At 43.7% G+C, this 16656-nt stretch overlaps 1 protein-coding gene across 4 annotated transcripts in view; it reads right to left on the minus strand.

Moving 5' to 3' along the window:
- Positions 1-16656, minus strand: part of LOC138064576 (protein unc-13 homolog B-like) — a 217775-nt gene that overhangs the window by 17510 nt on the left and 183609 nt on the right. For all 4 annotated transcript variants that reach the window (XM_068927825.1, XM_068927824.1, XM_068927823.1 and 1 more), the window contains 3 exons: positions 12388-12476; positions 9040-9192; positions 4511-4634 (listed from right to left, as the gene is read on the minus strand). In XM_068927825.1, coding sequence (XP_068783926.1) covers positions 4511-4634; positions 9040-9192; positions 12388-12476 — 366 coding nt within the window. The remainder of the gene's footprint in view (positions 1-4510; positions 4635-9039; positions 9193-12387; positions 12477-16656) is intronic.

The following is a 16656-nucleotide window of genomic DNA, read 5'->3' on the forward strand; positions in this document are numbered from 1 at the left end:
TCAGTATTTTCAGCCTTCATTGGAATTTTTTTGATGCACATTTGAACAACAACATTAACTGGCCAAGGCACGTAGTCTCCCTGCCACAGGCTTCTTAGCAGGGCAGGTCTGTAACACTGAGCAATTCCCAGTGACTTGATACGCTTCATGGAACAAAGCTGCTCAGATAACTGCTCTTCAGCTCTTCTTGCCCACTAAGAAAATCCTCATCAATCAGTGCCAATCTCTGTGAACATGTCTGCAAGCAAAAGTTATTGCACTGTTTATTAGAGTTTCTCATCAATGCTGGTAATGCCTAATGACAATCGGGAGAGCTCCTTTCCCTGCCAAATGGCATTCTTGTAAACAAGACGCTGTACATCCTCAGAAAGTTATTTATTCATGGAAAACATACTACAAAGTTCTATAGGTAGCATTTATTCTATGTGCACCATTTGGGATGAAATCAACCATACCTGGATAATAGTTTCTGAGGGGGAAAAAACACACTACCCACAACAGAATTGGTTAAAACGCCAAGGATGAAAGAAAGGGGGAAATTAAGACCTTAATAGGAAATGTTTCTACCTAGCTCTGTGATAAACATAGTTGGAAAAGGGACAAACCTTAAACAGTGCTGGTGTTCCTAGTTCTTTTCAAGAAATTCATTTACCTTTGTGAACTTTTTGGAAACAGGAATATTCAGAAACATCTATAGTCTGCAGCACAGAGATTTTGAATTCATTGTTAAAGCTTTGACTGGATTTTCCCCCAGGAAAAGCATTCAGAGAAGGATCATCAGTTGTCACAAGTCTAATTGCTAGAAGCCAACAGAACTGTGCTGATTTTTATTCCAAAAGGCTTAAATCCTCATAGCTTAATTGTCCTTCCACTGAGCACACAAAGTTAAGAAACAAAAGCCTTCTGCAAGTCTCTTGAATTCCAGTCTTTTTGGAAAACTTACTATTACTTAAGGTTATTTTTTAAAAGTCATACTACTGCAAGGAAGTTTTAACTGGTATTGTACATTCCTTTCAGGGTTCTTTTTTTCTTCCCAGATTCAACAACAAATGAGAGCTGATCGCTTATTAGCGATAATGAACATTTAAGTTCATTTTAAAAGCTTTATCATCGGGGAACATTAGCTACCTCTCATTAAAATCAGACTTTTTTGAGGTGTTGCAGTGTATTAAACACTGAGAAGATAGGTTTTAAAATGAGAATAAAAAAGGGAAAAGAATTTCCTCTTGGAACAGAGATCTGGGCACGTGTGCAGTTTACAGACCTTCTAGTGGGACTCGTGCATACAGTCAAAAGTAGAGTATTCTACTCAAGGCTAAGACAGCTTCCTCTCCCCACCACGGGGCCAGCCTTTGACTTTTCCGCTTCTAGCTATTGCAGAAGAGAGGATGCATTTAAACTACCCACAAGTTAAAGGTTTCAGAAGACCTCTCAAAGCAAAACACACTGGCACCACAGAATAGCTCACAGAAGCCACTGAAGAAAACCAGTCAAGAGATTACATGCAAAAATCTGTCTGTAGCTTAAAGAAAATTGTGTTTCTAACTCGGACCACGTTCTCATTTAGTGCAGAAAAGTTTGTCAAGAGTAGAGAAAAGCACAGCAGGGGCAAGCTTTATGTAAAAAATGGGCTGCTGCATTCCATGCGACGTAAATAAAGGAGAGGCTTCAGAAGAATCATCTGTGCGTGAATTAAGCAGCTCTTCACTGACCTGATGAAAGGCCGGAACTTTGTGCTAAGCAGGGAGAAAGAAAAGCATATCTAGTCCTGCTAATATCCCCAAGTGATATGCACTGAGCCCAAAAATAAGAATTCCCAGAGAGCTATGTTTGCATATCCACTCATCCAAGACACAGAGTACTTAATTAAATGCTGATCTTTACTTAAAGCTCGCGAGGTGTGAACTGCTCTGTGAATTACTGGAGATCATGTTGCTTTTAATCTCACAATCCATGGGCAGTGAGAGCTTAGAGAGGTAGAAGCCAGTCACTTGAGAGAGTTATTAGGACATCGGCAGCTCAGTTCCTTGGAATGTGAGGCTATATCGTCCATGGGCAATAGCTGCCCATGAGAGCATCCTAATTCCCCCCACTACACAAAACCCTCCCGAAGTAGCAGAAAATGAAAGAGGAGAGATCAGATTTTCTTCCCTGTGTAATACGGACTGAGCTAATTCAAGTGGAATAAATCAGTCCGGAGAATAACAGGCGTTAAAGCACTGTGCAGTGACAAGGTCATGCCGAGTTAACGTTCTTCAGTGTTTCCAGTAGGGAACCTTCTGGCTGCTTATGCTTTCCATAACCACCGTTAAAAACACTTTTACACCTCTAGTAAGCTTACAGAAAGGGGAGAAAAATCATTCCAAACATAAAAGGACTCTCCTCTCTCATAAGCATCTCCTACTTCTGAAGGGCTGCAGAGGAGTTTTAAGACGGAAAACCCCATCCAACGTCTTTCAAACATGCAGAAGGTACAGCTAGGGCCTTCTCTTGCTGAAGCCAGGGAAGAAAGCGAGTTACGGTGCCTGGGCTGTTTCTGAGTATAACGTTCCCTCCTTTATGACGAAGTAAAATACGTAGAGGTGCGCAGCAGAGAAGCACAACAGCAAAGAGAAAGTCCAGCTTCTGTCTACACTGCCGACCCAGAGCTGCAGTCCTGCCAGCCTTCTCTACCAGGGCGATGAAGATCTGGCAGTGACAGAATACAACACCATGTCCCAGGGGACAGCTGAGACTCACCTTGCAAGCAGAGTTTCATCCTTGTAGCCCATCTAGCCTCACCACAGATCCCTGCTCAGGGACTGCAGAAGGGGCCATTTCCTTCATTGCTTTGCCCACAACTGCCTTTCTGAAGCAGCTTCTCTTTTCCCAGGGCAGACTGGTTCAGCCTCTCACTACGATACAATTGACCAGATAGCTAAAAATCCCGCTATGATCATTTCACATTATCTCGAAAAACTGAGGGTGTGCATCACTGCACAAAAGAGGGTGTCTCAATTTGAAACTGAAGTGATGGCAACATGAAACTACTTGTAAAAAACACAGAGTGGCTTATAGCAACATCTTGCACGCTGGGAGAACTGTCTCAACACAGTTACTGCCTTCCCCATGATATGAGCACTGAAGCACTCTACTATACCACCATTAAAATTCAAAATCAGCAAGTATAAAACCCAAGCAGCTCCTCCCTGGTTCTCTGAGGCCCTTGACCTCACTGCTTCCGTTCTTAAGGGGTCATGATAACACTGCTCTTGCATGATAATTTTAGTATTTCTCCCCAAAGACTGCTTTCATAGGAGTTCAGCAAAGAGATATAAATTCCAACCTCTTTTCAAATTAGTTTTTTTCTCCTTTATAAATCCAGTGGAAAACAGAAATGATCACTCCAAACCTAAGCTCGGAGCTGGCAGCACCTAGCAAATTTGTGCCTCACGCTCAGTATGACAGCACACTGGGTCCCAGCTGCTCTACTTAAAGTTGTCATCAAGGTCAGAGACAAAGACTTTCCCTCTCTCAAAGCAAGGAATACCTAGAGGAAGTTACAAGTTGACAGTGCTTTTCTATACGCTACAATGCAAGAAATCCACTCAATATCTGTAGGCAGCTGCTGAATAGTGAAAACCACTATTGTTCTACTCAGTACTAGGATAAAATACATCAGCATAAATTAGCCACTAGTTCACTCCAACGCAGGCATGAAAAGAAGTTCTGGATCATCTCCAAAAATAAGGTTATAGCCCAGACTTCACACTACCTACCGAACTCTGTGTTATCCCCTAGAGCAGCTGGACATACGTGACTTGCATTCAATCAGCTTCTGTGGTTTCTCAAAATTAGGAAAGAGGTTAATTTTGCATTGTTAAAAAGTCAAAACATCTCACAACACACATTCATTGAGCATGTCCACGCAGCTGAACTGAACAATTACATAAAAGGCTGCCTTTGAAGGCAAACTGTCTGGACATGCTTCCAACTTTCCAACACCAGAGATGCAGAAGCCATGATAGCCCTTACTAATGTTAAAGGTTTGGGGTCATTAAAAAACAACCCCAAATTAACCACATCTATACAGAGACACACACGGCTAATAAGATGACAATAATTAGGCAAAAGAGTTTACAGGTGTAGATCTAACACCATGAAGCCAACACTAACTGCCGGATAATCCCATATGCACACTTTCTCTAAAGGATTGCCATTCCTAATCAATGTAACTTGATATTCTTGACAATCACTACTTTTGGATCATGGATTTTGGATTGTTGTGCTTCTAGAGTATATGCTCTATACCTTGCAACCTTTGAAACTAACCTTGAAACAAATAGAGCTTGAAATCTTGAGACTAATAGAGCTTTCTTACTTTGCTAGGTTACAGACACCTCTTTCCTTCCTAGAGCAGGCTTCCACGCACACTGATTTAGCTGGACAGAAGACTCAATTGGTCAAGGAATTAAGTTACACAGGAACAGTGTTACCTCTGCTATGAGCCAGGAAGGAGAAAATGCTTTACCGTATGGTCCGTAAGAGGAGGCAGCACAATCAGCTTCTCCATGGTATTCATTACCACCCTCCAGAGTTCTTTCAGCACCCGTTTCAACACTGTCTTTTCACACACAGTCGCAAATAGTGTCAGGCTGCAGGGAGAGAACAAGGACTCAGTAAGTACCAGAAATACAATTTGCAAGGAGAAAGGAGATGTGTATATGAGAATCTGTGCCCCATCCAAAATAGTTTCTCATAATGATTGCTTTATGGGAAAAATCTTCCCTTTTTGTTCAGGGCAGCCTGTTTTCATCCTTGGAGTTCTAGCACTAATGACATTTGGCCAAAATGGGTTCTTGACATTTCTGACCTCAGTCATTTCTGTTTATTGACCCAGCGATCACAGAAGATACCACTGAATTATGGTATTTGGGAATATCCCAAATAAGATCAGGTACCATTACATTGGTTCCTTTTAAGGAGATACATTCTGCTGTATAGGGCTTACAAAGTACAGAGGAGAAAGTCATGAACAAATATAGAAAAATGGTTTTAAGCTTGAAGGGATTATTATAATGATCTTGGTTGACTTCCTAAACTAATACTTCCCCAGACTGTTATGCAGAAATTCCTGCAAACGCACAACTTCTGATACTTGCTGGAGTTCCTTAACAAATCGCCTCCAGAACCACATCAAGGCATTTCTTGGATTCCTCTGCACTTTACTGCAATTGCCTTCACCAGCAAGCACCTGCCATATGTTTATTCCCTTTCACATAAAGCAGTTCTGCTTTATCTCCCTGTTTATTCCTCCTTTACTATTGTACAGGCTTCCAAAAAGGCTAAGAAATAACAGATCCATCTTCAAAGTCCCACCGTCCTTTCTAGTATTATTTGCTAATCACATTGAGAGAGCTATAAAATAGGAATTCTACAGTCACTAGTAGTGCACAGGCAATAGCCAACTTTTACATTGTGTAACATCTTCTCCCAAACTTCTTATTTTCCCATAACTTGTCAGACAGTGAGTGAACAAAACCGAACAGGGACAGGACCGATGTGATGTGTGTACGATGCAGGAGTCATCAAAAAGAGACTTTTCTTCCACAAAAGAGTAAAGAAAATAATCTAGCCTCAGATTATCATCCTCAAAATGACTTGCTCTGCAGCTGGATGAAAAGCTCACAGCACTCCGATTTCCCAAGGACATAAAAGAGGATAGCTTTTCAGGATTAGCAAAGACATGCACGGAAAACGCTTAAAGAAATGAGATAGGTCCTAGATGTAATGATTGCTCCAGTCACATACTGCATGGTGACTTGAAATAAAGATGGAAAGACCAAGTACAAAAAGCAAGCAAATAAATCATTTTGCAAATTTGCAAGTAGCCTTCACAGCTAGGCACAAACAGTCAAAGAGGTTCCTGCAGAGGACTGATGATAATTTCTTGACTCAGGTGGTGGAGACGCCAACAAGGAGAGGTGCAATGCTAGACCTTGTACTAACGAACAAAGAAGGTCTAGTTGGAGATGCGAAGGTTGGGGGCAGCCTTGGCTGCAGTGACCATGAGATGGTGGAGTTCAGGATCCTACGAGGAGGGAGCAGGGCAATGAGTAGGATTGCAACGCTGGACTTCAGGAGAGCTGACTTTGGCCTCTTCAGGGACCTACTTAGGGGAATCTCATGGGACAGGGCCCTAGAAGGAAGAGGGGTCCAAGAAAGCTGGTTAATATTCAAGCATCACTTCCTCCAGGCTCAAGATCAGTGCATCCCTCTGAGGAAGAAGTCCAGCAAAGCGGGCAGGAGACCTGCATGGATGAGCAAGGAACTCCTGGCAAAATTCCAACAGAGGAAGGAAGTACACAGAATGTGGAAAAGGGGACAGGCCACTTGGGAGGAATACAGGGACGTTGTCAGAGCGTGCAGGGATGCGACAAGGAACGCTAAGGCCCAGTTGGAATTAAATCTGGCAAGAGATGTCAAGGACAACAAGAAGGGGTTCTTCAAATACATCAATAGCAAAAGGAAGACTAGGGAAAACGTGGGCCCGCTGCTGAATGGGGCGGGTGCCCTGGTAACAAAGGATATAGAGAAGGCAGAGTTATTGAATGCTGCCTTTGCTTCAGTTTTCACTGCTAAGGCCAGTCCTCAGGAATTCCAGACCCTGGGGACAAGAGAGGAAGGCTGGAGAAAGGAAGAGTCTCCCTGGGTGGAGGAGGATCAGGTTAGAGATCTTTTGTCCAAACTTGACATCCATAAATCCATGGGTCCCGATGGGATGCACCCACGAGTGCTGAGGGAGCTGGCGGATGTTATTGCTAGGCCACTCTCCATCATCTTGGAAAGGTCCTGGAGATCAGGAGAGGTGCCTGAGGACTGGAAGAAAGCCAGTGTCCCTCCAGTCTTCCAAAAGGGCAAGGAGGAGGAGCCAGGAAACTACAGGCCTGTCAGCCTCACCTCCATCCCTGGAAAGGTGATGGAACAGCTCCTCCTGGAGGTCATCACTAAGCATCTGGAGGACCAGAAGGTGATCAGGAGTAGTCAGCATGGATTCACCAAAGGGGAAATCATGCTTGACCAATCTGCTAGCCTTCTCTGACGGAATGACTGGCTGGGTAGATGAGGGGAGAGCAGTGGATGTTGTCTACCTTGACTACTGCAAGGTTTTTGACACTGTCTCCCAGCACATCCTCACAGGCAAGCTCAGACAGTGCAGGCTGGATGAGTGGACGGTGAGGTGGATTGAGAACTGGCTAAATGGCCGAGCTCAGAGGGTTGTGGTGAATGGTGCACAGTCTAGTTGGAGGCCTGTAGCAAGCAGTGTCCCCCAGGGGTCAGTACTGGCTCTAGTCTTGTTCAACGTATTCATCCATGACCTGGAGGAAGGGACAGAGTGCACCCTCAGCAAGTTTGCTGATGATACTAAACTGGGAGGAGTGGCTGACACACCAGAAGGCTGTGCTGCCATTCAGAGGGACCTGGACAGGCTGGAGAGCTGGGCGGAGAGGAACCTCCGGAAGTTCAACAAAGGCAAGTGCAGGGTCCTGCACCTAGGGAGGCAGAACGCCATGCAGCAGTACAGGCTGGGGGTTGACCTGCTGGGAAGCAGCTCTGCAGAGAAGGACCTGGGTGTCCTGGTGGACAACAGGTTAAGCATGAGCCAGCAGTGTGCCCTTGTGACCAAGAAGGCCAATGGTATCCTGGGCTGCGTTAGGCAGAGTGTTGCCAGCAGGTCGAGGGAGGTGATCCTCCCCCTCTACTCAACCCTGGTGAGGCCCCGCCTGGAGTACTGTGTCCAATTCTGGGCTCCCCAGTACAAGAGAGACATGGCACTACTGGAGAGAGTCCAGCAGAGGGCTACAAAGATGATGAGGGGCCTGGAGCATCTCTCCTGTGAAGAAAGACTGCAAGAGCTGGCCTGTTCAGCCTGGAGAAGAGAAGGCTGAGAGGGGATCTCATCAACGTGTATAAGTATCTGAAGGGGGAGAGTGTCAAGAGGATGGGGCCAGCCTCTTCTCCGTGGTGCCCAGTGATAGGACAAGAGGCAACGGGCAGAAACTGAAGCACAGGCAGTTCTGCCTGAACATGAGGAAAAACTTCTTTCCCGTGAGGGTGACAGAGCATTGGCACAGGTTGCCCAGAGAGGTAGTGGAGTCTCCTTTGCCGGAGATATTCAAAACCCGTCTGGATGTGATCCTGGGCAACATGCTCTAGAGGTCCCTGCTGGAGCAGGGAGGTTGGACTAGATGGTCTCCAGAGGTCCCTTCCAACCTAAACGATTCTGTGATTCTGTGATTCACACCCCTCACAGCATTTATCATGAAAATTGCTGGCTACACCTTTCAAAATAAAGGACTGCTGTGCATCATCAATAATGTTTATTTCTACCATGATTAAAAACTATATTGCTTTGTAGATCAAGGTTTAGCTGATCACAAGAATTACATGCGATTAGCAGCAAAATGTCCCTGTAAGGTTGAATAATGCTGCGTAGCGTTAATGGCAACAATTGTAGTTCAACTGATCCAAGCTGGATGTGCAAAAATGAACCTCAACTAGTACAAAAGCTTATTTGCTAGTCAGAACAGCACTTGGTATGGCTAGAACACAAAAGCTTAACAAGAGATACTGGGATACTGAGTAGTGTATGCGTAAGTATATGAGTATGTTTTGCAGTATGTTTGCTAACTGGCTACAGTGTGTTACAGTGTATTTTGTACAAGAGGAAACTGTAGCCAGTAAACTTATAATTTACTGCGTGCCTCATAGTCTTCCCACTACCTGATGAGCGGTGTGTTTTGCTGATATCTGTAATTGCCGGAAGGAGGAAGGGAGAATTAGGATTGAATTGTGGTATTGAATGAAGGTTGAAGTAGTACACGACCCAGCGCTTGGGAGAGAGGTAGATCTGGGAAGAAAAGACGTTAACTCTACCTGAGAGCTCAGAGGCTGTACGTCTCAAGAACCACCCAAGGATATGGAGCTATTTTTCCTTCCCCCATCCTGTTCCCATTGTGATGCATTGTATGTGCAAGACATATCTGAATACACTCTTACTTTCCATCCAGGAAATCCATCAATGGCCTCAGGACATTATCCGCATCTTGTGCCACAGTGTTCCTGGCATTAGCAGGAACGTTTCCCGTTCCTTTCACTTGACAGAGGATATCAGACATCTGCTTGACACACTCATCAATACGAGTCTGAAAGCTGGACAGGTAAGAGAGAAGCAAAAACAAGATTATTTGTGGCACAGATTTCAACTCTAGTCCATAAGGTAAAATAGTTCAAGCCCATAAACTGTGCACTCAGTTATACATTCTTCCTCCTTGAGATTTTCCGCTTATTTCCTTACAGTGCTTGTTATAAAGAGACATGCTATCCAGTTCCTTATGCACATCATCCACAGACAGCCTACCACCTGTGAACACAGACACAGTCACACTTAAGAGGAGTTTGCTCATTCAGCTTGCAAAGAGAAATGATCCTTTGTTGTTTTCTAGAAATGCAGCTATTCTTAGTTCAAAGCCTTACATATCTTTGCCTTCTACACACAGTGTTATATCATAGAGATCAGGTTATAACAGGGAACAATGGCATGACGCATGTACAACTCCAAGCACATAAGAGTCCATCAGCAGTAATCTGGCTGTGACCAAGGCCAAGCCTTTAAAGTCATAGAGACAGCCTGAAAGCAGATACAGACTGAAATCATTCCACTGTCATACAGTCCGTGCTATACCAAAATATCAGAACTGGATGTGGGGCTTAGCTATACAATGAGCAGTATCACTGTAATGATGTGACTTGCAAGCCATTAAAGTGCAGTTACCTTTCCATCTCTTACTGCTAAAAAGAGATTTAAAATGAAATAATACAACGGTTAGATATAACGAATACCACAGCAGAGCTGTCAACCTACCAAATGAGTGAATAAAGGGAAATGCTTTGACATTTAAAAGCGCAATTACTAGCAACAGGCATTACAAGTGACATTTAGTGATCTACTAATGGCACAGAGGTTTGAAACTGCAAAGTGAAACCAGTGCTAGGAACTAGGGTAAAGACTTAAGAGCAGGAACACAGGTTTTGAAGCCAGTTTTATATCTGTGTAAGTGACCTGAGCTGCTTCTGTGTGAATCACCAGGACATGCACGGAACAGGCAGTGCTCCTCCCAGCATACAACACCTTCCCCCGGCTACTGCCCTCTCACTCTACCCTTCCTTCCCCAACCCATCACCTCTTTCCTGCATCGCATCCTCCAGCCTCATGATCCTCCTTGCTCGCTTCTAACCTGCTTCTCACTGCAGTTCCAGATAGAGCGCTCTCTGCATGCAGCCTCCACTTCCACTTTCCCCATTTTTAGCAGAGGAGAGCTTGCAAAAGCCAGCTGTAGCTACAATGACAGCTTAGCCAGAGACATAAGCCACATCAGGTGTGCTAGAGAAAAACACTACTGGGAATTTCCTACACTGCTGTCAGTCCTTATTCTGTTACAGGCTAATCCCACCCCACCGTTCTCCCAAATACTGCATCGATTGTGGGATCCTGCTTCAAGATACTGTAAACCTCCAGCTGGGGGAAAGAAAGTAACAGCATCTCTTAAAAGACTTAAAAACAAAAAAAGGTAAAATTGTCACCAACAATAAAAACTGGTTAAATCAGTTACTGTGGTAACAGTTTCACCTGAATGTGAGGCCTAGGTGAACGTACAGCTCAGCAGGAACCCTTGGCAACAGTGAGTTAAAAGACAACCTCACCTATGCTGTCAGACAGTGCCTTCGGCTCCCTAATTCTTACAGGATTTCCTCCCTTTCCTCCCACAGCTTCCAAGAACAAAACAGCAACCAGCTTTGCATGAAGTGTAAAGCCTTTCAGGGTTCCTTTTCTCCAAGAAATCCTGTAAAGCGGAAAAAGTTTCCATGTCCAGACATAATCATCTCTCAGCTCAAAGGCGGCAAGGCTCTTGGGATGCAGGCTGCTTTCCCAGCAGCTGCAATTATCTCACACAGACGAACCAAAGTGAGATCGGCAGCGTCAAGTGGGCACTGTGTTGTGGGAGCAGCTCCTTGCAGACCCTGTGCAGGATACTGTGGATATTGGTCTTACCTCCCACATTTACATCCTTCAGGAGAAGATCCTGCTTATACAGTAAACTGTAGCTCTGCTTTTCATTCTCTATTACTGTTAAGGAATAAGTGAAGCAGCTCAGCCCTCTGACTGGTTAAATCTCTTGCTGGCACATCTCTCAAACACTCCCTGGTATGTGCGCTGATACGGAATGATCTCTTTAAATTACGTTTGCAAATGTCAAGATTCAACCCTAATTGTCTTGTAGCAGTGACACCACAGAGACAGGTGTCAGGTAACAGTATTCATCCCCTAACTATGTTTTCTCACTTATTCTCCACCTAATAATGAACCTTATTGTTTCACATCAGTTACAGTTTGAATCTGTTTCTTGCTACGCCATCCACTAGCGGCAACGGGAGCTACCCACTTAGCTCTGTGTGCTGAAATCCAGCTAGACACTGACAAATCCCACAGCGATTTTTGGTCATAAGTACTGCAAATCTGTAGACTGTAGGAAGCTAAGTTGGTATAATTTGCTCTATTCTCCATACCCATGTTTAAGCTGTACCACTCTACATGCCTGCGTTAATCTGATTATAAAGCACAACATGAAATTAATGGGGTTTAACATGAGAAACAGTTATTTTGGAAGATCAGCTGGGAACCCTCCATTTCTAGATTTTGCATAATTGACATCTTTTTGCTTCACTGAAAAATTATTACAAAGTTGAGCACATTTTTATCCTCAGGTAAATAGTATCATGATTTGAAATAAAACTGAATTGCCAACAATTACTCTGGCAAATCTTTAAAGGGCTTCTCCCTTTGAAACATTGGAAAACACAATTCATTGCAACATGAGACCAAGCCGATTTCAAATTCCAAACCCGTTCCCTTCTTATTCCTATATTCATTTAACAATCAGAAATCACTCAGCTGTTTCATACGTTCAGAGCAGAATGTTTAAACAAGAATGTCGCTTCAAAAACGCTAAGCTGGAAACTGCTTTCAGAGCAATAAAGGAGCAGGCAATTGAGTTACTGACAAGCAGTGTTTACAGAAAAAAAAAATCAGCCTATGTAATTCAAATACATTTCACAGCTGAAGAGATCTCCGTGTTACCTCTCTACACAAAGCAACATAGAAAACAGACTTCTGAAAACATTTCTCATTTCTTTATGTGGTCTCAGCATGTGAAAGGCCATGAATTCATAACAAAAAGAAAAATACAATACAGCTGACATGAGTTTCTTTTCTCTTTTTTACCTCAACAAATGAGGCTAGATGAAAGAAAGGAATTCTTCAAGGACTGAGAACCTAGTTATACTCACCTGTTACCAAACACTGCACTCAGCTCATCTAAAACATTGTTCAGCTTCACCTGGAGCTCTTTGAGATGGTCGCTTGCTTCTGTGTCCAACTGTAGATGAAAGAAGAAAACTTAGCTTGGACCCAGAGGTCAGTCTGCTGTCCTTTACAGTGTCCACATTCACTGTTCAGGCCACTGTTAATAAGCATGTGAACTCTCACCACTGGATTTTGCACACTAGGACTCTCTCCTCTATTGCCTGCTGCTATTACAGAAGCGGTGGCATTGTCAACACATACCTGACCAGACAGCAGTTAGAGTTTGCCCTAGGCCCAGATGCCCTCATAGTCCTCTTCCTGATACTACTGCAAGTTCAGAAGCAGACTTTGATTTTTTAGACTTGATGTTATTTACCTGTACGTTTCTCCATGCATGATCTTGAAAGATGCTATTTCACCTTTCACCCTGGTATCAGTATTCAAACTACAGACTGACCTAGCCACTGCTCTCAGAAGACTGCTCCCCAGCTATCTTGCAAATCTAGCCACAAGTACCACATCAGGAACTGTTGTGCACTGATCACTTTTGGAAAACATAGTCTCAGTTGTGAATATTGAGCATGCAGCTCTGCTCTCACAAGGATCCAGATAGCTGTTGGTATACAACTCTTCACGGAAGATTTTATATACATTATAAGAAAAAAAAAAAAAAGTGCTCAAGCACTACACGGAATTTGCTGACATCTTGGCATGTGCTGTAAGAAAGTGCTTGCTCCATTACTCTCAGCCCAAAGCTACCTGTTTCTGCATTTGTGAAGTGCTTGTATTCTGGCTGTTTTCATCCCTCCTGCCTTGAAACAAAAGCCATTTTCTGAGCAGGTTGCCTGTGTGCATACATAACACCACATGTTGAATGTTTTGGGATCGTTTGCCCTGAAAGGGTAACTTGTAGAATAAATTTGCCTTTGTATGCAGGCAAGCTTCTGGTTGTAAAACAAAAAACCTCCAAAATGTGTGCATTCAGAGCTTCAGCTTTATCTCTAAGCAGACTATCTATTTACCAATGTAATCAGCTAGATGCCACTACAGTGGCTAGAAATCGGTTTAGATTTTTGTGGTATATCCACACATGCAGCTACACAGGATTTGGACTTGATGGGAATTCCCACTACTACATTCTGTGCTGAAGCCCTGCTACAGAAAGCCAAGCCTTAGGGGATTTGAAATCTGATCCATTCATTTTCCTGTTGCAACCTGGCATGGAAAACTGACTCTGTTAGGCATTTGAAACAGCACTAATGAAACTCCTGGATCAGAATGAAAGAAATAGTGAAAAACGTGCAGATGATGACTACTTAAGCCTTTTAACTTTAGGCATTGCTTGCTGTGATCATTCTTCTCTATTAATATGAATTTGTATTTCTATTATCTTTGCAAGTCCCTTGCTATGAAGGCAGAGGAAAGATAACGCCATGCCAGTCAGCAACCATTCTAGTCAAACTTGCAGGTGACAAAATAAAGAAAGTCTGTTGGCAACGGTTTGTCTTGCCCCTATGCAAGCCTGCTGCTCTCATATTAGCGTAAAGTGGCAACAAATCACAAGCTGCCTGGTTCACTCTTGATAACTAATAGCACTGAACAGTGTTCTCATTTTGGCCATTTCTAGTAGATTTGGGGCCAGATCAGCTCACGATTGGCCCAAACATTTGAGGCAATGGCTTTTCCAGTTGAAAAAAAAGGCCAGAAGAAATTTCTACGGATCAACTATTGCTCTGCATTTACTACTACTTCTTTATTAGTCACCAGACGTGTGCGTGCACTGAATCTAGAGATGTCTTCGGACATGGTTCAACAACTTGCTGCCTTGGTTCATAAACTATGTAATTAATGAATCATTTCACTGTGAAGTGACATGACTGAGAGCCTCTAAGTTTTTCCTTGCTGCTACACTTGTTGACCACAGTCTAACCTTCCAGGGAGCAGAAGGAAGTCTGATACTTGTATTGCAAGACGCAACAGCTGGAGCAGCGCTTTACAAGGGGGACAAGCTCCAGTATCCACGATGAGGAACTGTGTCCCCTCCAGAACATCAGCCCATGGCTGAGTGTAACCAGCAAGACAGCTGCCCAGATTTGACCTAGAGGTGCCTAACCTTACCCTCAGGAAGCAAAACCAAAGGCAACCCTGGTGATGAGCACTCTCGTTAAGTGACCACCACATCTTCTGTCAGGCTGGAAAGGCTGTTTTTTTTTCCTGAATTACTACTGCTACAGAAGGAGGAGGAGTCTAGATAATACATTACCAAGTGCTAATGCTTAGGTATTGGCTCAAAGTACACTGTAGGGAATTATCTCAGCACGAGTTAAGTCCATTAGGAAGGTGTAGGCAGGAATGTATTGCTGTTTCTCGTGCATAAGTCACACATCGGTTGCAGCATCCCTGTAGGACATGGTATAGTTGTGAACTGTTCTTTGCCAATACGGTGAAGCACTGATAACAGCTCTCAAATGAAATAATGTCTATTTTGCTGCTCAGCCAATGAATTCTAAGTTTATCAGCTATCACTGACAGTAGGAAGTGCTGCTTGGACTGCAGGATAAATTTGGCCGGTAGAGCAAAGCAAAAAGCAATATTAGATAGTTGGGCCACTGCTATATGTCATGTCCAGACCATTTCTATTGGAAACAGGAGCTCAACATGCTTGCGATCTCCATTCTGTGGGTGTACAGGAGATGATTCAGAGGAACAAAGCTAACGGAAAGTTCTCTGTGCAAAACACGGGACAGCACCTATGGCCACGTGGCTTCTATCTCTGAGAAAACGCTCCAATTCCAGTGGAAATTATGGTTGGTGCTTCCACAGTACCATGCTTGAGACGTTGAATGTGTGGCACAGACAACTGAGGTGCAGACAAAAGAGGGAAGCATTAACCCTATATATACATTTTGGGGAACAAACCAGGGCCCTGTTGATTTTCTGTGAAGACTTAGAACTTGGCACTTCAGAGAATCCAGGCCTCGAAGTCTCATCCAAACAGATACAGGGCTGGAACCTCAAGTTCTCCGCTAATCTGAACGGTGGTATTTACAGCATGGTATTATAAATTTCATTTTAGGCTGACCTTCTCCTGCTTCTCTCATGGATGAAAAGGAACCCATGAATTTGCTGTCACAGGCTTCCAAATTCTCCACGAGGTGTCTTTAGTTTGTCCTTTGTTTCTACACACAGTGATGAGGAGTGAGCAACCAGAACTGGAAGGCTCTTCATTGTCTACAGAAACTCAGCTCTCTCTGTCTAGATGATGTCTACATTAACATCATCTTGATGATGTTAATGAATTCACATCTTAAAGCCTGTGAAATCATCAGGTCTGATGTGACATAGCAGCAGCCAGAGAATTTTGTCCTGCTATCCTATTTTAGCTACAGGCAAGTTACTGGACTCATCTGTCTCCAGCTTGAAGTTGCCAATTCTTGTTCTGTCGTCCTGCACTAGCGCCTGGGAACTTCTCTCTGCAAAGGTAAATGTGAGGCAGGAAGCTAAACACATTCAAGCTTCTTAAAAGGACTCGCTGCACTGAATTTTCATGCTTCTCCCCACTTTCCTATAGGTTTCAGGAAGGAGAAACCTGGAGACCTTGATACTGGCAACAGCTGCATGCTTCTCAAACGCTAGAGTGGCCTGAAGAGCTACGGCTCTTGGGAGGCTAATGAGAAGCAACCAATAGATGCCACAGACCCTGTGAGAACATTCCTGTCAAGTTTTGGCTGTTTTAAAGCTGTCCTGCAATTTGTTATTCAGTTAGCTAACTAAGGATTTAAAATGTGGGCTAAACCTGGCTGAGCACTAAGAAAAAGAGTTTCCTGAAGCACTAATTGTACAGCTTGGCTTGTAACCAAAGGCATGACAATTGTAGGATGACAATCTGCTGCTACTCAGTAGCTAATTCTCTGCATTCCCTAAGCAATGCTCATCTCTGATACTCACCCTAGACACTCGGACTTCACAAAAAGCGCAGAAACGCTGTTTTAAACTAGGCTTCCACAGCACACCTAGACTCTAGCAGTAGGCAATGCAGTAGGGTCGCTTTTATTTTTCAATGTTATGAGTTCATAACTCATGAAAAGCTGAGCAAAATAATAGGCTGCAGAGAACCGTCTCTCACCAGCAAAACCAGAAAGGCTTACACTGGCCTCAGGCAGAGTGTGCAGGGCAGGCTGATGTCTGCAGAAAAACTGCAGAGGTGAGTAGAAAATGCAGGTCGCATTAGGTTTAATTCAATAATGTATGAA

Source organism: Struthio camelus, chromosome Z, assembly GCF_040807025.1.
Source record: "Struthio camelus isolate bStrCam1 chromosome Z, bStrCam1.hap1, whole genome shotgun sequence".
NCBI classification, from domain to species: Eukaryota; Metazoa; Chordata; class Aves; order Struthioniformes; family Struthionidae; genus Struthio; species Struthio camelus.